This window comes from Falco naumanni, chromosome 4 (assembly GCF_017639655.2).
Source record: "Falco naumanni isolate bFalNau1 chromosome 4, bFalNau1.pat, whole genome shotgun sequence".
In the NCBI taxonomy this organism is placed as follows: domain Eukaryota; kingdom Metazoa; phylum Chordata; class Aves; order Falconiformes; family Falconidae; genus Falco; species Falco naumanni.
In genome coordinates this window covers 28,941,680-28,965,189 of record NC_054057.1, presented here as the reverse complement: position 1 = coordinate 28,965,189, position 23,510 = coordinate 28,941,680, and the positions used below count along the sequence as shown (strand labels likewise).

Below are 23,510 nucleotides of genomic sequence, written 5' to 3'. Positions count from 1 at the left end.
TCACAGAAAATAGGAAGAATTATTCTGAAATTGTTATTGCTTTGCAAACTATAAGAATAGAAGAATTTCTGGTTCTGTTTGACAGAAGAAAACAGTTGATTACATGATTTGAAGTCAGGCTGGACCGTTTTAAGCACTTCAGAGGAGCAAGGTGTTGAAGACTATCCCTGGCAATTACAAGCTCATATGCTTTTGAAAGCCACATGCAAATTATCTGTAGTAGCTTTCAGGTTAGCAGAAGAGGTAGGTAAGTTCCTAGAGTGTGCCTGGAGAAGATAAGGGATGTAAGGCACTGGTGTAACTTTATCTGAGGTATTGTGTCTTGGAATGATTAGTCTGCAAAAACATAGGGCTAAGTAACACAAGGATGGATAGAGGCATGGAGGGCTTCTTTTGGAAGAACCACCTTAGGGCATGTTTAGATGGCACAATGGATGACAACGTGGAGTGGTCCATTATTGTGCCCTGATGGCCTCTCTTACAGAAGGTACAGTTTTATCCTGCTACATCTGTATTTATCATGGAACAGCACTTGCTAGCTTTCCAGTGCCATGGAGCTGCAGTAGGTCTCCTTCTAACTAGGTGCTCGGATTTGACCAGGTTTCACTTCTGCTCTGCTTCTCTTGTTTAACTTCTCCTGTCAACCCTGAGAGCTGTTCACGAAACCCGGGGGGGGGGGGGGGGGGGGGGGGGGGGTTCAAACCCTCTGAGACTGCGCTTTGAGAGCTGGTTCACCTACACACGGTCCATAGTTGTGGAATGGCAAATCCCATATTAATGCAGGTGGAAATTTTCCAGAGTAAAGTTACAGGAGCAGTTTTCAGTTTAGCATGCCTGCTTCATTTAAACAATATTTTTAATGAGAGAATCAGCTGTGAGGAATTGTTGAGATGCTTTGACTGTACACCCCCACACAGTGAACTTCAGAAAATGCTACATATCTATCAGTCATTAGTAATAATAATGAGACTAGCTAAGTTCTTTAAACACATTAAAATCTAACTTTTTGAAATGTATATACATCAAAAAGGGTATATAAATAGCAGTAACCTAAAAAAGTAGTGTCTGTTGTCCTCAAAGAAGGTTACGGAAAAAATATATCAGAAGTAGACTACAAAAATGGATTGAAACTTGAAAAACAAGATACGTAACTGTTGAATCTCATTCTTCAGGGGCTTTCTCTGGCCTTTTTAGGGTCTGGATGACTATTCTCTAATACACAGTTGCTTGTATGCACTTTTTGATTGTTTATTTTCCCCATTTGCCTCTGAAATATCAGAGACTGTCCATTGTTTGGTCCCCAGCTGTGGCTGGGATGGACCAATGCTTTGAAAGAGTACAAAGAATCTTGTCTTTTCTTCACTGCATGATCAGGATCATGTTAATTATCAGATTTGTGGTCAGGAAGGAATTTTGCATTGGATCATGTTGGCACAAGTTTGGCAACTTTGCCCTTTTCACTGCAACAGAGGATGTGCTGCTTCTGAGATCATCCTACTAATAATCACTTTTTGGTTGTTACAGGACCTTTTTCTGTTGGTGGCATCTTAAACTGTCCAGTCCCATAGACATAGCTTCCTCTTTCTGGGGATTGAAATAAGAGTCCAGCTGGTCTTTAGATTTGCTATAGGGTATGGGGTGAAACTTAAACATCTGTGATAGGCAAATTCAGGTTAGATAAACCGAAAGCTGACTTCTGCTGCTACTTTTAAGTATTAGCCTGAATAACAATATCAGTGGATTCCTCCGAAAACTAATCTGTTTTGATGTTGTGTGAATGACACTTTCTTGCTATAGCTAACTCATAGCATAGCACAGAACATTTTTAGTGACATAGTGACAGTACATAGTTTCCTTTTTCTCCAAAGTCAGCTTGTTCTGATTGTGCAAGATCCTCTTTCTCATACAGAAGTTTAGTCCTTTGTAGAAAAAAGTAATTGTGGCAATTAGGTTTAACTTCTAATTTAAATATTTTGTAATTGCCCTTATTAGAAACATATGGCTTCCATGAACTCGTTCTACAATTTATGCGATTATAGTAGCATATTTTATTGTTTCAAAGAGTATTATTTTGTTTTTCTTTTGAAGATATTACAGTTGGGTTTTTTTCAGCTCAGATTGTTTTGTACTTTTTGTCTGAACAGGATTTCATGGCCGATGCAACACAGAAGGGACGTTGTGACACTGTTTTCAACTTAATGAAAAGAGGCTGCCAATCAGATTTTGTAGAAAATCCAACAGTTCGTGTCACAATACCCAGTGACCATGAAACAAATACACAAGTGACACCAGGAAAAGTTTCGGTCCAACTGCGTCCAGGTTGGGTTGTCTCTAACATATTGCTATTATAGTCCATTTATACTAAATATAATAGTATTAAGTACAGATACTTTTTGAAGAAGTGTCTGGAATAGTTATTTTGAAGAACAATGCTGTAACGTTATACTGTAGGACCATGATGGTATTGCTCCCATATTCAAGTACAGTCTTCGGCAGGAAGTGTTTCTGTCAAACACAGCTGAAGGTCAGAATAATGCAAGTAATAAGTGGGAAAGGTATTTTAGGTAGTCTTTTCTGTTTTCTGTTGTGGTTTCATGATTCTTTTTCTTTAGCCACTTCCACAAATAGTTTTCCCTTACATGCATATAAACTGTATTCCTTACTGGAAGTAAATTGAGTTAGAATTCCTAAATTCTATCATTTGATAAGCTTCTTGATTACTTGAAGTGTATTGATTAGACAACAACAAAGACACCAAAGCCAATATACGAGAAAGGACCAGATTCCTAAAGGAGACTTAGGTATTCACTGCCTAACATTTAATTTATAAAACGTGAGACAACTGGCCCTAATTAAACCTACAAGTCCCTTTACGGATCTGACATTTTCTAGTATATCTATTTGCCCTCATCTGAACTCAAGTTAAATTAGTGTTTGTTCTCTGGCTCTAAAATAGCTGTAGCCAGCAACAGAAGTGGAAGGTGATCTAAACGGATGCAGGGTATGTTTCATATCATAAAATTTAATTTTTTTCTTTCTTATGCAAACAATGGTTGGAGAAAAAAATATTTCATTTAAGAGGGAGCAATCTTTGGTAGAAAAACATCAAGAGAAGAGGAAACATATCTTTTTGATTTTCATTGTATAAAACATAATTTTCTGTTAATTACAAGGGGAAAAGGAAGGGCCTACGTGAGTGTAAAGCACAAAGGAACCCTGGTTTTCCATCTTTATAGTAATAAAACTGAGAAAGTAAGATCAACAGTTCCTCTCCTTTCCCCATTGTCTTTCCAAAGAAGTAACTGATACCCTGCTTTGTCCTGAGAAATGGTCTCAAGAACCAAGCTAGCTCTGGATGTGTCTGTAATCACATTTATTTCCAAAGGCATACTGGAGTCATAGAAAAAACTTAGCTTTCTAAAATTTGATTTAATGAAACTTTTTGCTAGTAAATAGTGAAATTAAGTCTGGGGTTTCATATGCTTTGCAGATGTTCTTGCATCAGGGAGGCAGAAGACTGAAATTCTGAGGGCTTCAGAAGAATAACTTTAGATGTATAGACATCTTGCCCATATTTTATACCCCAGGGAAGTACACAGATATACAGCTATAGTTGTGCTTCAAAACAGAAATTTGATAGAGTATAATCATGCAGACAAAGAAGTTTTTGTTTTGGTACTGGGAAGTTTTGTCATTGTTTATATATACCCAACTGTCAGGATTTATGTGGGAAAAAAATAGAAGCTGCACTCAGCGTATCAATATATGCAAACTGGAGACCTGCAAGGCTCATTTACAAAAAGTAGTTCAATTTACATTGGCAAAGAGGAAACACGTTAAGTTACAGCACACTGAAATTCTGTTTTCTTCATGCAACACCTGTTACAAACAAATCCTGACATTTTCAGGTGGATTATGTTCAAAGACCACTGGAAGAAAGTACTTTGCATATTTAACTTTTCTGGGTGAGACCTTTGTTACATGTACTTTAATTATGTTATCTAGCAATGTCATATGCACTAGTAAATGTCATGAATAGAGAAGTCACATTTCTGGTGGGTTTTTTTTTGGTGAATTTGTTTCTGAATGCGTTTAGACAGCTTTTATTGAAAACCTGCATAATTCTTCTAGAATGTCTCCCTTCCTCCTGTCCTTTGCTGTATCTTTATTGCATTATACTGAATTAGATTCTGCATTCATCACACAAAGATCCTACTCCCTCATTTCTTTTGTGAGCTCACACTCTGGACGACATAAAATAATGAACAATTTGGAGTCATGCATGACAGTACCTATGCTGCCCATACTCCAGTCACTTCATTCTTGTTGCTGGCATTACAGAATATTAGGCAAGCAAAAGCATGGGGACTATTTTTAGTGGCTTCCAAAATATTAACAGTTTTCTTACATACAAGAACGTGATGAGGTTCTGCAGGAGAGGCAGACATTTGTCATCCAGAAATAAGAGTTCTGTTTTGAATATGCCAAAAGATGGATTTTTTTTTAATATTAAAACCTATTTTTTTAAAAAAAATATTTTGATCCTACTAAGTTTTTGCATCAAATCTTTGAAAGTAGATTGGTATAAATTTGAAGCATAATTTACATGAGTTTTCCAGGCTGTGCTGCCTTTATGGTACATATATAATTTCAGACTCCTCTGACAAACTATTGGCAGGATATACTTACTTACTTTCTTACTTAGAAGTGTCAGCCCTGAAGACTGACCACAATTTGTATGCAGATCTGTGTCCTTTGTGAGTCATAACTGCTTACTGATACTATGCCAAAGGGATTGCACAACCAAGAATTTAAAAGAGAATAGGGAGAAGTCAGATTTTTAGAATAAATTGCACAGTGCTCCTGCAAGGAAAAAAAAGGCAAGATGTTCTGCAGAAAGCCCCTTTATGGCTTATTTTTGAACAATGCTTCAAGGTTTCCTTTACTCATGGGAGGATCTCTTGTTTGTTTTTCTGCTTGCTGACACAAACAATTTTGTGCTGAGGTTGCTGCAAAAATAGATGTATTTTTAAGAGTGTCCATTCAAAGATAGTAAATAAACTTATTTGTTTCCTTTGAATCAGGAAATGAAGCAAACTTTATGTTAAAAGTTCGTCCTCTCGAGAAATACCCTGTGGATCTTTATTATTTAGTTGATGTCTCGGCCTCTATGCACAACAACATAGAAAAACTAAATTCCGTTGGATTTGCATTATCTAAAAAGATGGCGAATATTTCTCTTGATTTTCGACTTGGATTTGGATCCTATGTGGATAAAACTGTGTCACCCTATATTAGCATTCATCCAGGCAGAATCCATAACCAGTGCAGGTATGTAGTCTGTATATTTACTGTACCACTGAGAAATCATTTAATTACACAAATATGCATTATGCATATTTATTTTTAAGGTTCTTCAAAATCTATCTTTGTTTCATTATACCTTGGTTCTCCAGCAAAGTTCCTAAGAAAATGCTGAAAATTGTTATACAATGATTACTTCTGAAATATCTCGTTGAGTGATTCCAGAAAAACTGTTTCCGTATCAGAAAAAAATGTGCTTTACTTTCTTCAGCAAAACATGCCAAACAACATGCTGCTTTGGTAGATTTGAATATGTTTTGCATTTAATTTTATAGTTAACTGTTGTGTTCTTAGTTATTTTAGATATATATTGCCTAGATTTATTCACAAAGTTTTTTTACTTTCTGACCTAGGACTTTTCTGGAGTATCATCATGTATTCATTAACTCTTTTCTTAAAACTCTGCTTTTGTAGATGTGATGCAGGTTCTTTCAGCTTGTTTAGTGAACAAAAGTGATCCTCTGATCTAATTTCACAGTTGTAATATGAATGAACCCCCATTTTAAATAAGAAAGGTGTTCTGGCTTGCATATCTTTTTTCATACCACGTCTTTTATACCTTGCGTTCAACACTTACATAAAGTGAGGGATCACTTCCAAAATGCCCTGGAGAACAAGATTATTCACAACAAATTCAAATCTCTATAAACCATAATTCTTGGAAAAGTGAATATTAACTGTTCATACCTTCTTGCTTGTTACTATCTTTCCTGGGAAGACATCATCCAAAGTTCTGTGAAGTCTGTTTCAGTGGGTTTTGAATTGGGCATTAATAGTGGAATTCATTAGATATAAATTATGTATAAAGCAGTCATCTAGACTGTCTATATAATGAAGTGGAAATTAGCATTTCTACGACACAATTCATTTTGCCTAGAAGTAGACATCTGCAGAGGTATTAATCCTTACAGTGCCAGTTTCTCTTCATTGACTGTGAATTGAGTTGGGGGCTGGCAGGTTTTAGTCTGGATGCCTACACTTTATGCAACAGAAGTTAAGTGAGTTGAAACCTGCTCAGCATCTCTGAATCAGAAGAGCGCTTCAGTTTGTGCTGTAAATTCCACTGCTGTAATGTAAATGGGTCACAGAGCAACGAACTGTGTAAGTGCTGTGGCATTAGCTTACTTATGTCAAACTTCATACTTTCTCCCTTATACATAATTTTAAAAAGTATCATTTACAACTAAGATGTTACTGAAAATGGAGTTTCCCATCCCTTTAACGACGTAACTTGCACTACTCTCAACATTTCTTTTATGTGCATTTACTTACTACTAGAAAAGGTAGGGAGTTAAATTTTATTTGAGTTTTGATCCAGTAGCCTGTGTAGCGATCTTTTAAAGGGTCTTAATGTTGCAGTGTAATAGCCCTTTCTCAAGATAATGAAAAGCAAAGCTTTCCTGCTCCGTAGATGTTCCAAAAGGGATCATATACTCTCTGAGATCTTACCATCACTCACGTTGTGTTTCTTTTCATTTTGTACAGAAACACTATATATGTACTGTTAGTATATCAAGTTATATTATATACATTCACATAAAATACCCCAAAAAAATTTGTTCATAATAAATTAGAACTAATTCCCACTAAGTTTCATTTCATGTGGAGTTGTTCTTTTTTTAAGTGTTGCTTTTACTGTGCATGTATACCTCTTCATTAGTAACAGGATTTATGAGTTGGTAGGGATGCGATATTTATATCTCCCTCAAATGGAAAATATGGAATGTGTTAGACTTTTGGTTTTTTGTTTTGTTTGTTGTTTTTTTTTTGTACAGTGATTATAATTTAGACTGTATGCCTCCTCATGGTTATATTCATGTGCTATCCCTAACTGACAATATAGCAGAATTCAGAAATGCTGTGAATAAACAAAAAATTTCTGGGAATATTGATACACCTGAAGGAGGTTTTGATGCGATGCTCCAGGCAGCTGTGTGCCAGGTAAGAAGCTTATTAACAAAAGACTAAAAGGTAGTTCAGACACAGATATATATACACATTGGTTACAATGGTGCTCAGTCCTAGGCCTGATAATATTTTCTTCCTCCTTTTCCATCCTTTCCCCCTTAGCTATACGCTTCTGTTTCCCATTGAAACTGAAAAAGGAGAGCATAGGGAAATATTTGTCAGTATTGGTTAATAACGTTGTTCAAATTCTGGCTTTAACCAGCCTAACCAACATAGGATGGATGATGAAAGCAATTGCTTCTTGCTTGAAGAGACACATGTATTAATTTCAGTCAATTACAAAATTAATTTCAAAAATCATTAAAGCCCTCCTTGTGTTCCTAAGTGAAGACATACCATTTGACATTTCTTCTACTTAAGAATGTATTTGAAAGCTGAAGAATCAGTTTGGTATCTGCTTGTGCAGGTAAGGAAAACAAATGCATTTCAATGTTATCTCAGTTTTTAAAGAATTTATATTTAATATCAATACAAATCAACTAAAAATTAATTTTCATATATCGATAAAATTTCATCACCATCTTTCCTACGCAGAAAAGGATGGAAAAGATCTGCATCAGTAGTTCCCAAGGTATAAGCATATTAAATGATAAGAATTTGCTTGCTCTAAAGGGCTATTTTACATGTTGTTTTTCTTCTATGCATAATACTGCAATAGAAATTATGAAAGTTGGCCAATTTGTGGGTTTGCTAATGCTTTGTAAGTTACTTTTCCTTGTCCTCTTAAAGAAAGCAGTTCAGCTCCTGTCCAGATCACAGGCTTGGGGTGTTTCTCATCTCCTGGGATGATGTCAGGACAATTCTATCCTGTGTATCTTCATATTCTTGTTGTTGGAGCAGTAGAATGATTTAAGGACAAAAAGTAATCCAAACTGCTAAAAATGAAGTTTGGCCCAATTTTATTTTCAAATTCTGATGAGCGGTAAAACAGGTAAATAAAAGCCACTTTTCATAGACATTGTGATCACAAATTATTCTGGAGCTTTGGAAAAATCCCTTAAAATTAAGTGTTTCTCATTGGACATACTCCACACTTAAGACATGTGAACTCTAGAATAAGTGCTTCCAAAAACAATAGAATGGAAACATTCATGAGAATGAAGTCTTTCCTGCTAACTGAATTGTGAACCAAAATGGATGAGAACAATGTGCCATTCATAATGACCATCATGAACTATAATTTATATTAATGTGCGTTCATTTTCCCTACAATAGAACTTTATAACATGCTCCATCTTGCTTTAACCAGGACATCACTGTTGCAAGAGGTAGCAGGTTAGGACATGAAGCTACTTTAAAGTTCGGGTTGCTGTGAGGTACATAGGTAGGAGGAGTCTTGAAGTGACAAAGTGAAATGATGGAGTTTTAAGAGCAAGAAGTTTCTACGGTGCTGGAGGAGAATCTGGGATTATTTAAAATATAACCTGTTTACATATAAAACTTAAAATACCCCTTTTGGGGGGGAATGCTGTCTAGTGTTGTCTGAGGGAGGCTGATGCCTAGTGTGTAAGCTGGAAGACACCACACCCCTCTGTACTTATTATCCCTGCTGTTGTAAGAAGCTTAATCGCGATTCAGAGCTAGGAGGGAATGAGTCTGAGCATAGACTTTCACGTTCATTTTTCATTTTGTTGATTATTGGTTTAGAAAATATGTAGTTACTGCTTTCTTATGCTTAATTTTGTTTTCATTTTAGAGCCATATTGGATGGCGTAAAGAAGCAAAACGACTGCTTCTTGTGATGACAGATCAAACTTCCCATCTGGCCCTTGATAGTAAATTAGCAGGGATCGTAATTCCCCATGATGGAAACTGTCATTTGAAAGATAATGTGTACATCAAAGCTACGAGTATGGTAAGGTATATGTCATAGATTCTGCCTTCAGAGAAGCAGTGTAAGATTGTAAAGGAGGTTTTTAGATTGCTGTCAAAGCATTGCTTTTATTTCAGTTATTGGAATAGTATTTTCCCAGCTAGGCAAGTTGTGAAATGAAGAATCAATCACCTGGAAATACTGACATTCTTTTTGTCTGGGGTAAAGTACTCTGGAGTCTGAGACAGCAGTACAGAGCAGAGGATATGTCACTGGTTTTGGTATGGTTTTTTATTACCATCTCAGAAGAATCACACACATTGTATAAAAGACAAGTAGGAAGTGTCTGGTGTGATACTTTGCACAAGAAGCAGCCAGTAATATGTAAGAATTGCACAATCCTGCTAATAAGACAAAGGTAGTGGTCTTGATTTATGGCCAGAAGATGCATAGTCACATTGATTGAAAAAGCTTGGTAAGAGTAAAACAGAAGACGTACACAGTGATGATCTAATTAAACCATGATGGACTAGAAAATATTCTTGTGCCACAAAGCTTTGCTGTGGTGATGTAGCATTAAATAAGTTTGAAACTCACAGTATAAAGCCAATGCATGGTAATACATACCTGTGCAAAAAGTTGCATTAAATCCACTGTAGCAAAATAAAAAGCCTTCGGCAGATATTTTTAGCTTTCAAAACAATTTCTTCAAGACTCAGTGACCGGAAAAAAGGATATTTTTTTTTCTAAGATTTTTACTTTTAAATTGCTTTGTCTATTTCCTTAAGTAAATATGAATCACTTATTTAAGAAACATGAATCACTACTTAATTGCCATGTAATCACCAGAAAGCAGAAATATGAGCTGTGGTACCATTAGAGCAGATTACAGTTTTATTCTCAGTGCTAGATGCACTTTAAGCATATAGCCTGTGTTCAGCCCAAACCAGCAATGTGCTAGTGAAGTCAGCGAGGGCTACATGTAAATTAGGCTAGACTTGAATTTAATCCCAGCAACCAGTGTTTACAAGGATGGTGGGGCAGCATGAAGCAGATGCTGTATGGTGTGTGATCATGAAGTACAGGAGGTTTCTGGGAATCGGTGGGTGTTCAGGACCTTGCTGAGTGGAGGAGGGAGCTGAGCCCGTGCTAACAGGAAGGTTGTTTGGATTTCCAATATCTGATGTTCTTGCATTCATATACTCCCTCTTATCACCTCTTGGATATTCCCTCACAGATGTCAGGATTATTTATTTCCCTCTAGCCAGCCTGTTCAGTTTCAATATTCCTACAGTGTCCCTGAAATAAAAACAATCCCTTACTTCATTCTCCTTAATGCAGATAATGCTGAAACTTTCCTTTCCCAAAGCACAGCATACTTACAGGTCATGGTGTCCCTATCTTGATTTCCCACCCACCCGCTTGCAGTGCTATAAACGAGAGGAGTTTTGCTCTGCTTATTAAACAGTTGATGAAGGTACAAATCTTTTTCTGGTGTTCAGGATTCCTTTGGTAATAAAGACATTGTCTGTTTCAGAAAAAAAACCCTATATTTATTTTCTGTCCAGCTTGAGAAATTAACTTCTGTTGCAGCTGGAAAAACTCACCAATATAAAATAAAGACAAAATTAATGAATCTCTTTCTAAGCAATTATGATAGATTGATGGCTGACTGAAGAAAGTGTTTTAATTCATACTCTGGATTCTGGTCTGAAAGATCATGAATTTACTCGAATAAGATTTTATAGATTAAGAAATCTCCATAATAATTTCTATTGATACCTTTTATGAAATAAAATAGTCTTTTTAGCCAGTCAAATTAAATGACCTTGAAAGATGCTTAAATCTGTGGTGGCACATTTTGGTCCTTCTGGCTGCTAGCCCATTTTTTTTTTTTTCAGCCAGGGGCTAATTCTGGCACACCTACATAACAGTGGGCATGCAGAATTACATATTTTCTGGAGTAGATTTGTCATGACACAGTAGTAATGGTAGGTGTACTCGTTTCCTGTTTTTTTTTCTTCTCAGTGGTATATGTGATTATTTTAGTTACAGAGAGCAATAAAGAACCAGTAAAATCAGGAGGAAAAAAAAAAAAGACTATTTGATACTTAAATGAAATGTCATGAAAGGCTGTCAGTTTTTTTAAAAATACATCATATGAAACATATTTTTGCTTTTTTATTCCTTACTGATGCAATTTTGTTGTGCTATGATAAATTAAAGAGCCATTTATTATCACATTGTTTTTCTACTTTGATTCTTAGCTTCTGGAAGTCTTCACAAGATTGCATTTTGGTGTATTTTCATTTTCTCCTTGTGCCATTTAAGAGGACTTTGCTTTATTTATTTGTGTAAGCTTAACCTCTACATCAGAAGTGTTTCCAGTTAGTTAATTTCTGCCTGTTTCTTTCTAACGTTTGCTAAGCAGTCACACAGAGGTCAGCAAAAAAGCGTAAGACATGAAAGAAATCTAGTCCATTTTAATTAGATCTGTGCTTGGTTAACTGTATTGGTTAATCTGTATTAGTTCTCAGCTTAACACAGTAGGTTAAAATAATAAAACAAATTATGTAATTGGAACAGGAAAGATGATCTAAAATGAAAGCACATTCACCTTAGCACTAGTAGGAAGAGATAAGATAAAAATACGTAAAGTACAGCAAGGTTTTCATAGGAAGCAAAGTGAGGTTCCGTGAATGACCAAGAGTTCCTTATGTCATCTCTTTACATGCTTAAAATGAAAAAGACAGAGTGGGTCTGTGGATGCCCTTTTTTAAACTCTCTTGTAATAAAAAGAAACATTTTCTTTCTGATCTGAAGTGAGACTAATGTACTGCTAACCAAGCTGGGCACTCTAGTTAAGAGCTGATAAGTAGATGAAAGTTCAGTTTTACTTGTAAGCAGACTAGGTAGTTTGGGGATCCAGTCCCGGCAACCCTTGCACATCTATGCATGTCATCTCTTGACTTCAGTGAGCTTGATCTGAATAAGTTTTTGTTTCATGAGGGCTTGGAAACCCATTTCTGATACCACTGATCCCAGAGCTCTACTACTAGTTGCACAGATGTTGAGCAGCCACTTTTTTGGAATTCAGACATGTCTAGTATCACGTCTTAAGCAAGAAGGTTGACTTATTTGACCACCATCTCATGATCTGTCAATTCACACATTTACAATGCAGAAGGTATTTGCAGAACATCTGGCTTCACTCACCCATGTCCTGGGACTACTTGGTGTGTCTGTGACCTGCCGGACAGTTGCATGTGGCCTGTAGGCTTGGGCAGTACAATGGAGGTCCCGCCACTGTGCTCTGTGACCATGGAGAAGGAAGGAGGGCTTAGGACTTAGCATTCTGGGCTACTGAAAATGACAACAGTGCCACTGCTTGCCACAACAGTTCACCCACAACTGCTCCATAGTGGGAATGCATACTTGCTGGACTCTCATGTATGGCATATTCCCCAGCTAGAGCTGTAAGAACGCCTGTTTATTGCTGTTACCTACCTTTCATGACTTATCTTAAGGAATATAATCTCTTACCAAAGGGTAGAAAAGTTGAGAGAGGCGTGAACCCTGGCTGAGATCAAACTGCAGCAAGAAACTCCTTTGTTCTTTCAATATGAGGCTCTTTATAATGGTGCAATATGATGGAAAACAGATTTTGTCCCCTTGCATAACTTTCTCAGCTGTCTTGGCAGTCAGCTAGGAGAGCAGCTGACTTGCAGGGTGCCTTGAGTAACAAGTGGCACTCTTAAGGAGAAATGAATTGTGCAGGGAAACTGTTTTTACAAGAGCAAGACAATATGGTACAGATGGTTAAGTATATCAGACAGATAAAGACAGCAGAAGTATGTGGGGGAAAGAGGTTGCAGGACCTGATGTAACCGGAGGTGTTCAGATGCAATCTCTGTAAGGGGAAACACAGGCCAAGGCCCGTCAGTTCTTTATGCTTAGTCATGAATTTTAAGTGTTGAATTTACGTCTTAAAAACATTCACAAATGTATGGTAAATAAGCGGTGACTTTCAGATACAGTTTTTTTAGAGTACTGGAGCTGGAGGGATCTCACATAGGGTGTACGAAAGTGTACAAAGCCCTCTGGGACCACACAGCCAGCCTTGTGCTTCCCCAGATCTTGGATGAAGGGATGGCAGTGCACCTCTTGTTCTCAAATCCATGTCGGATCTATCAATGAGAAGTGTAGAAGGGCAGGTCACTGGCACAGGACATGCCGTCATAGGTACTTCACCAAATAGAGCAATGTCATTACTGGGGAGGGACGTGGAAGTCATGCTACCTTCTTCAAGCACAAGCATGGTTAGGAAAATGTAGCAGGTCATCACAGTGAGGACTGGAGGCATCACTCATAAGGCAGGTCTTGAACATACAGAGAAGGAGAAAGCTGTCAGCCATAAGTAAGACGCGTACAGAATACTGACACTGCTAGAACTTGACCCAGTGGCTGCATTTAGCCGATGTGTCAGATCCCTGGTGCCAAAATACATTTTTGAGAAACAAACTTTTAATTACTCTCCTTGCTCTTCCAAGAAATGCACCTTATCTTGGTGCCCTGGTGTTGTACTTTCTCACTGCCTTTTGCACAAGAACCCACCTGTCATTTTCAGGAATCTTGTTATTCTTCTAGGTGGGCCATGGACAACATTATATCCGTATTTCTTAAGCATCAGACTCAAACCAATACATAGTACTGTGTGAGTCCTCCCACTGTGCAGCATCCCTGCATAGTTGACAACAGATAAGCCTGTCGCAGACTGGCTGATGCCCTGATGGGGTTTTTTTTGTCATGATCCATTTATTTGGTTGGTCCCACCTTCTTTTGGATATAGGCCTGGCAATTCTCTGTACATTTAGAAATAAGGATTGGGGTAATTTTGGAATTCCGTATTGTGTCATATGTGAAAAATAAGGTTTTTTCCATACTAATTTGCAGTCTTATTTTCTGTTATATTTTGCAGGAGCATCCATCTCTTGGGCAGCTCTCTGAAAAATTGATTGACAATAACATCAATGTTATTTTTGCAGTTCAAGGAAGCCAGTTCCATTGGTATAAAGTAGGTTAGAAACCTGATTTTTTTTTCCAATTTTGAAAGCACAATATTTATATTAAAAATTAAAACTGTGCATAAATGATTGTATTTTTTATAGGATCTGTTACCTCTGTTGCCTGGTACTGTTGCAAGACAGATAGAATCACAAGCAGCAAATCTCAATGACTTGGTGGTGGAGGCCTATCAGGTATGGTATGATGAGAGTGACAATGCTGTACGCCATATTTGTACAGGGATTCTTCACCTTTCATAGCCTAAAGTTTGAATTTCCAGGAACCTGGTTTCAATCTGAAGTCCACAAGGATAATTTCCCTACTTTTATGAGTGTCCAGGTTGGTGGGTAACACTATCCCACGATAGCTCTCAATTTCCCAGGCTGTCAGGTCTCAAAGCCAAGGGCTAGCACTTTTTCCTTTCTCAGGATGCTTCTAAATACGCTTTTTTGGTTGTCTGCACCTGCTGCCATATAACTTCAAAAGAAGTGCCTGATTTATTTGAATTTTTGCATCTCAGTTCTTTAGTTACAGACCAGACACCACTGTCTAGGCACCATACAAATTCAGAGCAAAAAGACAGTGCGGTATCTAGAGGGGTTTACAGCATCATTCTTAGAAAATGGACAACAGGTGGGAATGTACAATGAGATAGTTTGACAACAGTGGATGTTGTGGAAAGCAGGATTTGCACTGCATGAAGTAGCGTAATAACTTGGAGTTTTGAGGTGTGACAGTAAAGAAGAGTTTTGATAGGAATTTGAGAGGCAACAATGGAAATGGCTTTGTGAAATCTTGCCTGGAGTTCTCAACTGAAAGTAATAGTACAGGAAAGAGAAAATAATAGTATGGGAAAGAGCATCAAGTTGTTCTCCACAAATGCTTTACAGGGAATGGAAGCTTGAAAGTGGAAATTGGCATCTTGATAATGAATGAAAGATAGCCTGGGAAGAGGGGGGCATAAACAGCTTTGAAAATGAAGCCAGGTAGCATACATTTGATGTACGGCACAGGGAGCCCACAGGGCAGCATCAAAATGAACATCATGGGTTAAATAGTTGAATGCTGTTAAGGTGTGCAAGTTACAAAAATGCAGGTTCCAAAAGCTGGAAAATCGGTTACAAAACTATGTGCAAGGTATGAACTTGTATCACATTATTTTTAATTTATTGGACATGGTGGCTGAAATTTTCCATTGTACAAGGTTAACCACCTAAATCGGGCTGTTTGCTTTCAGCAAATTGGCTATAACGAAGAACCAAGTCACATCTCTGTTCCTAGTCAATAGAGTGGGTTTGTGCACATTTTTCTTACTGTCATGTTGGAAACATTGTGCAGAAGGCAAATACATTCAAAAGCAGAGGAGGTTAGGTGTGATCAAACTGCAGAGGACTTCTCACTGATAGTGTACTTTCTCTTATAAAATCAAGAAATCTCATTCTGAATATGGAGGTTTGCAGGAAAGTACTGGCAAAAAATGTTGATGATCATATCCTTTTGCATGGCTCTTTTACACTGTCCATCCTAAATTGTATCCTGGTTTTCAGAGCGCAGTGCAGGGCAAACATTCAAGGAGAGGAAATGAAAATTTACAAAATAATTATTTAGTTCAATGGAAGATTCTGTGGGACTTTCCTGCTCCATCCACCCCCAGTTTGCTCTTGCCTTATTTTCATTTTTTAGACAGTATCTTCCTTCCCATCCTAAACTTCATTGGACTTGATAGTTTTAGATTTTTATCATACTTTTAGGGGCTTGTAATATACAAACACATGGTGAACAGGGCTTGAATGTTTTGCCTTCTTGAAAGCAAAAGTACTTAGATAAGAAAATAAATATAGTGTTGATGTTCAATGACAGTGGGCCTCTTGCACTCTTGTTCTAGGCAAGGAAACCTTAGGCTTAGTTGTGGAAAACCCTGGCTGAAAATCCCTGTCTAAAAAGCCAACGATGAGTCACTAATTTTCAAAAAGCTACTAAGATAAACATGTGTTCAGATTCATGTAATTAAATAGCCATTTATAGCAGTAAAAATATCCCACTAAACTAATTTTTTTAATAGTAATATGCCAGGAATTTTAATAATATCTTTGTGCAATTTTCAGCTTACAAGTTTGTACAGAGCTTTAGTGAATTTTTAAAAGGTTAAGAAGCAACATTTCTTCTTGGAAGGAAGTAGCATTTTAGAGCATGTAGTAAATACAAGTTGCAAAGTAGCTAGCTTTTTCATTATTTCATATTGCAACAAACTCTAGAGGGAATCAACCAGTTGTTGACTTATATAGCCCTAGCTGACTGAAGTTAGTCAGTAAGAATAGTCCCAACAGGCTTTCAATCATCCTAAGGTTTGTTCAGAGAAAACTTTTCCAAGACAGATGCAAAATATCAGAATTTTATAAAGTGTCAAGTCAATTAGGAACCTTTTCTGCTGGATAACAATAGTTGTATGTATGTGTACTCTTTTATTTTAAATGTGTGGCTAAAAGGCAGTGTTGTCTCTTAAACAATAAGCAGTTTTTGTTGCACACAGTTAGAATAGATATTCAAATTGCGAAAGATAGTCTCAAAACCATTTTAGAAAAGCTGAAAATGTTTTTATCTGGAAAATGTAATCCTTTTTATCAGAATTAACAGTTCACTGGCTGTGTGTATTTGGAATGTAATCGGGTCTTTATATGGGAAACAATGCTTTAATTCATTCCTTTATTCACACAGACAAGCTTTCTGCATTTTCAGTCAGCCATAGTCGCCATACTTGGTGTTAGTCACTAACGCACATTATATGTTGAGATGCAACGTGACTAAAACTTGTTTTCTGGTTACAGAAACTAATCTCTGAAGTGAAAATTCAAGTGGATAACCAGATCCAAGGTCTTCATTTCAAAATCACTGCGATCTGTCCTGATGGAAGTAAGAAGACTGGCATGGAAGGATGTAAAAATGTGGGATATAATGAAGAAGTATGTTGATAGCTCTCGTTCTTCAAGGAACTGGAATACTTGTTTTTCTGTTTGGTTTGGCTTCAGTGGTGTGAAATCTTCTAGGGATTTGCTTAACTGAAAATGGATTCATATGATTAATTATCACAGACTCTCTATTATTCTCTGGTCTTACTTTTCCTGAATCTTTTTTTAATTCTCACTAATCTCGTGGAACTAAGGCTCAAAGCTTTTCCTGAAAGCTAAGTCCATTAAAATTCCCCTGCTTTGTCCTCCACTGGGCACAATGACCATGTTCATTGTGGTGAAATCTGTACGTAAAGAGGTTGTAAGATAATCACCCGTACAAAGGAATCACTGGAATTTGTGTTCCTTGGGTCTGTACTGGATGCCACCTTTCCCTTTCCTTGCTTTAGCAGTCTTCATGCACAGTCAGAGTTATTTTAATTAGTTATTTTATAAATCAAATTAATAAAATTATTTATCCCCATTTGGTTTGGTGCCGCCTACAGTACTAAATGAGTTGTAAAACTGGAGCATCATCTACCATGAAAACACAGGGGAAGATATCTGGCTAATGTAAAGAACATGGTTTTCTTCCCAGAACAATCTCTCCATCCTTGATATATTTATTTAATTGCTTGGACTAGTAGAGTAATCCATTGAGCTTGCCAGGAAGAGGTCTGTGTTGTTGGAGAGCAGGGTCAAGGAGTTCTTTCCTTCTTGACATGTACATATGTCTCAGCTGGTATGATTTTGCTTGTGTCTGTGTGTAGAAATAGCAAAAGTAATCAGTAGATTAAATATCTGAATTTTAAATACGTTAATTTAGATGTATTTTATGCTCTTCTGAATTTGGTCTGCGTGACTTGCAGCTGATTAGCTTCTCCAGTTTAAGGAAGATTTGCTGTTTTTCTTCGTAACTCTATTCTCCATTGTTGTTCCCTGTGCATGTCATAAGAAATAGGGCTGGAATTTGTTCTGTTTAATGAAAAGAAAAATATTTATATCTGTTTCTTTTTAATAAAAAGCCAAGGCATTTGATTGTAAAAGATTGCATGTGGTCCTAAACCTCTACTGCTGTTGAAAATGAGCCATCCTCAAGAGATTAATTTATTTTAACCGTAAATCCTCCTTTCAGTATTTGTTTACAGGCAAAATGCTTTTCCTTAATTCTCACATTCCTTTCATTGTCTAATCCTTCTTCCTTCCTTTTTTTACCAAAACACAAAGTGTATTATATTCAGGAAGAGTCCTGCCTCTTCAGGGTGCAAAACTAACTTCGGCTATTAGTGAGTGTCAGCGTTCACAGTGCTGCCGTTATTTAGTCGCAATACGTTTAATCTTTCTGCTGCTGTGTTCAGACCCATCAAATTTTACAATTTGTAACCAAGACATGATTTGCTATCCCCTCTCATCTCCCTTGCGTTCCTCCAGTACTGCATTGTACATGAAGATGATGTTTCCTAGCAGGGCTCTGTGGTGAACAAAAAGCACATTCTCTAGCTGCAGCCTGTCCCCCCTTCATGATACCCACCTGCCATATGAATTAATTGCTACATAGCCACACTTTTGCCCTGTAACTGAAGGGAAGAAGTCCCCTGCTCGAGAGGGTCTCATGCAGCTGAGGGCTTATGTGTGTAGTGCTGCATTTTGAGAAATAAGAAGAAAGGCAAAGGGCAAGACAAAGCCTCTGTGCCCCCTCAATATGACATTAAGCACATGCTTGTGCATAGCATTCTTCTCCTGTTGTCCGTGTAGGCAGCCGCAACCCCGCTCACCACAAAGCCACCATTGTCCCCAAGGGCTTGGCTGTTCTTGTGTGGGGGTGCAGCGGGGGGGTAGGGAGACAGTGATGAGAGATGAATGGTCTTAGTCTTTGCGGGTAATTTCAACCTCATATGTAATCAGTTTCTTAGGTTCTTTTTTTTTTTTTTTTTTAATTTGGAAATCTGTGTTCTTTGATGGTAAATAGTAAAAGTATTTGCTTCTCAGGGGCTCCTTTCTTGCCTTTTCCTCTTGATTATATTTTCTCTGTGAGGAGGTGAAGAAGTGTTGTTTTCTGTCAGCAGGCTAAATAGCTTTAGTGAGAATACCCTGTCAGAAGCCTACTGGTCAAAAAATCCCCCCAAACAATTGTGAAATGCAAGATTGCTATCCAGTGAAAGTATCAAACACCAGAGTTTTCAAAGACTTTTAGTAGCAATTGATGTAAACACTATGGCAGTCATCTAGCCACGAAAATGATCCAGGGTCCTGTGCCAGGACTCCAGAAAGCCACAGGGGCTTCTGCTGCCATGGGCAGTACTGGGATGAGGACCTGCGGCATAGTGGTGATGGCCATGACACGGCCAGGAACTAGGCGCTGGGTCCGCCCTGAAGCAGCACTTGGTCTGCCCAGGACCACAGCAAGAGTAGCCGGACTCTCTTGTTCTGTCCCCATCGCAGGGGTTGGGAAAAAATAAGATGCTACTAAGGTGTACGCTGTTTCTGTGGTTTTGTAGGAGTAGATAGGGCCATCCAAAAAAACTGTGTGGTTTCTAGTTGCACAGACCATTTATGCAGCAATAACATTCGTTATAGGTTCTTTTTGGAAAGAGTATCTGTTTCTGTTGGTGTATTGTCTTGCTCAGTCTAGTCCTAATTCTCATCTGAGTATTTCTATATTATAACAGAATGTATAAATTAAATAATAACAGGAGGAGGATAATTCTATTACTATTTAACTTGTAATAAACCTGTATTTTGTGATTATGCTTTCTTAACATGAAAAGTAGACTTCTGTCAGTCTTCTATTGTTAGGATTTTAACTATATTTGTGATACCTCTCATTACTGATGTATCATATTTGACAAATGGCCACTGTGTATTTTTTTATTATTAGCTAGTGCACACTCATATACAATGTAAGATGCTACTTTATTTATGTGTTAAAAATTATAGGAAATAATAATGATGTAAAATCTGTCTTTATTTCTTCTTAGGTACTTTTCAATGTATCAGTTACAATGAATGGATGTGATACAACTGGAGGAAAAAAATATGCAATACTTAAGCCTATTGGTTTCAATGAAACCGCCATCGTTAATGTGCAGAAAAGCTGTGCCTGTCAGGATGGAGACAGTGCAAGGCACAAAAGAGTATGGGCTGATGAAACTTTTTCTGATGACAAACAGTCCCATTGCAGTGACAACAGCTGTAGCTCTAGTAGAGAGACGCTTCCTTCTGAGAGGTGCAGACAGTACTGGGACCAGCCCATCTGCAGTGGTCAAGGAAACTGCATAGACGGAAAATGTTTCTGCTACAAAAACAAGCTAGGCAAAGTATATGGCAAGTACTGTGAAATGGATGATTTTTCCTGCCCGTATCATCAGGGACACTTATGTTCTGGTAAGCTACAGAGTTTCTGCCTGTATTTTCTCTTTTGTTTTTTGGTTTGGTTTTCTTTGGTTTGTGTTCTGAAGCTCATATACATGATGCAGCTGAAAACAACGATATAAAGCTGTCAAGTACAAGAGCTGTGTGTGCAGAATTAGTGTGTGAAATGTCCTGAACAGCCTGGTAGGAATCCATGCTTCTGGGCTTTCTTCACCACAGAGGTACGCACTGTCTTCTAAACTTCAAGCACTGCTTTTTGGGGGCTTTACTGAGTTTTTTCAAAGTTTAGTTTTTAGATTTTATCTTAGATTTTAAGATTTAAATCTCAAACTTCTTCAGAAGTAATAATACTGATATCTCAGATAAAACAGTATCATTATTCCAGAAAGTAAGATACACTTCAGTCTAATGCGAATATGAGATACGAAGATATTAGGAAGGAGTCTTCTGGACTGAAGGAAGAAAATAGGAGGAAAACTTCCAGATGAGGTTCAAATTTTCTAACACCCTAAATCAGTCTTGTGAGAGATACAGTGACACTTGATTTCAAATACTGATACATATGCTAACACGGTTCTGAACACCTGCTCCAAAAAGGAGAGTATAAAGTGAAACATCAACAGGGAGAACTGTTAGAAATTCTTATTCTTTTTGTGGCCTACTTTATGTTTTTAAAGAAATGAAAATTGCATATGAACAAGATGCAAAACATCTACTTCTTAAGTTAGTGTTACTAAGGAAAATGGGTTTGAATCACTTATCATTACTGTATCTCTACCAGAATTTTTTTTCCCCTCAGAAGTAATTAAGTACTTTAAAATCTGTACTCCTGTCCTGCCTGCTTTCATTTCACTGTATACTGACCAATGAGTGAATTGAGCGACCAATTTTTTTGACCACAGTTGGATAAATTGAGATTAACTCTAGGGATTTAAGTAAAGTTGTTTGGGTTTTCCTCTGCTGGTGATCATGAACTTCACATAAAATGAAGAGAAATAATGTTACCTATTTCTTTAAATACTTCATTCCAACACAAAGTATTACCATTCATCTTCTTACTCTTCTTCCCAACCCACTTTGCAAATTTGCTATTTCTTAACCGTAAGCAGACCTTTCAAACCTACAAGCTCCTAAAGCCTGAGATGTGGTGCCCTGGTCAGCTTGGGAGGCAGGAAGAGCTTTGTCTAAGAGGTGTTGGAGACTGTCACCTGTGATGAAGTCCTGCCCTAGGGTACCACAAGGGGAACCTGCTGCTCAGGGCCATGGCTGAGCAGTGTGCCTCTTTGTGGGATGTTTCCCAGTGCAGAGCCTTGCTCTGGTATGTCTGATGAGCCCCTTTTCCACTCCATTTTGCCCAGCCCAGGCAAAAAATGGGGCAGCCTTTACCTTGGCCTCACTCCCGCTTAGGGAATCCTTTCTGTTTGATGGGACTGTCTCCCTGCAGCTGCTCTGTGGATCCCTGCAGCACAAGAAGGGCCGTCACAGTCTGTGTGAAACTTGGGTACTGCTGAGGCACAGTTGAGGAGACCTCATGAGATTTGCTACACCTGCCTGTGCTTTATGCACTTTCTATTTCTATATTTCCTAAAGGAGCTCTCACACACTGTAAAAATATGGCTAACCGTTATCAGGATGTCAGTTGTGCACCTGTGTAAATGCTACAACATGGAAAACACATGGGTTTTGCCCTAAAGCTCCCACTGCTTTGCGTGGAAAATTGTAAAGGCCATCAGAGGTTCTTCATAGCCTTTGAATCCTTGAGGCTGTGCATTTTAAGTTCTTACTAAAAAACCTACAGTTCATAAGCACAGCGTATCCACCTGTCCAGCTCAGTCGCCTGCCCTTTAGAAGAGGCAGAAAAGCAGTGCTGTCATGTGTGCTTCTGAAAAGAGAAGAAAAAAACCAACCTGGCATATGCAGTTATTATTCCTTCCTCCACTGAATCTTGCTGTTTATTTGATTTGAATGCGTTCTTACTAAGGAAAAGTTTGTTTACTTTGCCTGAAGACTGTTTTCCTGATTGTTGTGTAATTTTTAATCCCCACTGCTTTGATCCAAGGCAACAGGGGAAAAATCTGGTAAAAGGTTTTAGGATGACATCAAGGTAGCAGCTTTTGTTCAACAGCAAAGAGCAGCCATAAATATGCATCATGCTGATAATTTCAGCCCAGATTGTTAACTTAAAAAACGAATTAGCAAACCAAGGTCTATAATAGCTCACCAGCAATGCAAAATCTGCAAATAAACATTTTCTTTCTATGTTTTCATAAAAGCATATGACTCAAGACTTACCTTATGTTGTAGGTAATGGTGAATGTGAAGCTGGTACATGCAAATGCTTTGCTGGCTGGGAAGGTGACCGTTGCCAGTGCTCATTACAATCAGCAAAGCACTGCCTGAATTCAAAGGGTCAGATTTGCAGTGGAAGAGGAAAATGTGTATGTGGAAAGTGTGAGTGCACAGACCCAAGAAGCTTTGGCCGTTTGTGTGAATATTGTCCTACTTGTAACAAAGCCTGTGAAGAAAACTGGTACGTTTCTTGTGCGAGATTTGACTTTTTAACTCTGTAGCTTGGCTAGATGTGTGCTGTATTTCTTGGATATTTAGACTGTAGGAACAGTTTGTTCTTGAGACTTTTCTCTGTGTAGCTGAGGGGTTCACACTGGCAATTAAGAGAATTGCATGTCCGTATCTCTGTTCGCCAGACCAGCTTTCTGGAGTCAAAGGAGGTGTGTCCTGTGAGTATCGGTTTTTCATACAGTTATTAAAAGATGGTTCTTCATATGAAATCTTCCGGGTAGGAAATAAGCCCCATAAATTTGGAATTTTTAAAATGGATTTTTAGGTCCATTTCAAGAGTAAATCCTACTCTTGAAGGCCACCAAGTCCAATAATGTTGTCCAGATTTGGTTTGCACACTCCTTACGCTTCTCGGCTGCAAGAAGGAGGTGTGGAACACGAGCAGATTATCACTGCCATTGATC

General features: G+C 37.9%; 1 protein-coding gene across 8 annotated transcripts in view; it reads left to right on the top strand.

Moving 5' to 3' along the window:
* The window catches only part of ITGB8 (integrin subunit beta 8), a 68,800-nt gene that overhangs the window by 15,458 nt on the left and 29,832 nt on the right, over positions 1–23,510 (top strand). For all 8 annotated transcript variants that reach the window (XR_005827822.1, XR_005827821.1, XM_040593794.1 and 5 more), the window contains exons 3-11: positions 2,145–2,319; positions 5,085–5,331; positions 7,140–7,305; positions 9,029–9,187; positions 14,124–14,219; positions 14,314–14,403; positions 17,035–17,169; positions 20,133–20,538; positions 22,831–23,056. Coding sequence is in view for 6 of the 8 variants with exons in the window: in XM_040593794.1 (XP_040449728.1) it covers positions 2,145–2,319; positions 5,085–5,331; positions 7,140–7,305; positions 9,029–9,187; positions 14,124–14,219; positions 14,314–14,403; positions 17,035–17,169; positions 20,133–20,538; positions 22,831–23,056 (1,700 nt within the window). In the remaining 2 variants the exon portion in view is untranslated. The remainder of the gene's footprint in view (positions 1–2,144; positions 2,320–5,084; positions 5,332–7,139; positions 7,306–9,028; positions 9,188–14,123; positions 14,220–14,313; positions 14,404–17,034; positions 17,170–20,132; positions 20,539–22,830; positions 23,057–23,510) is intronic.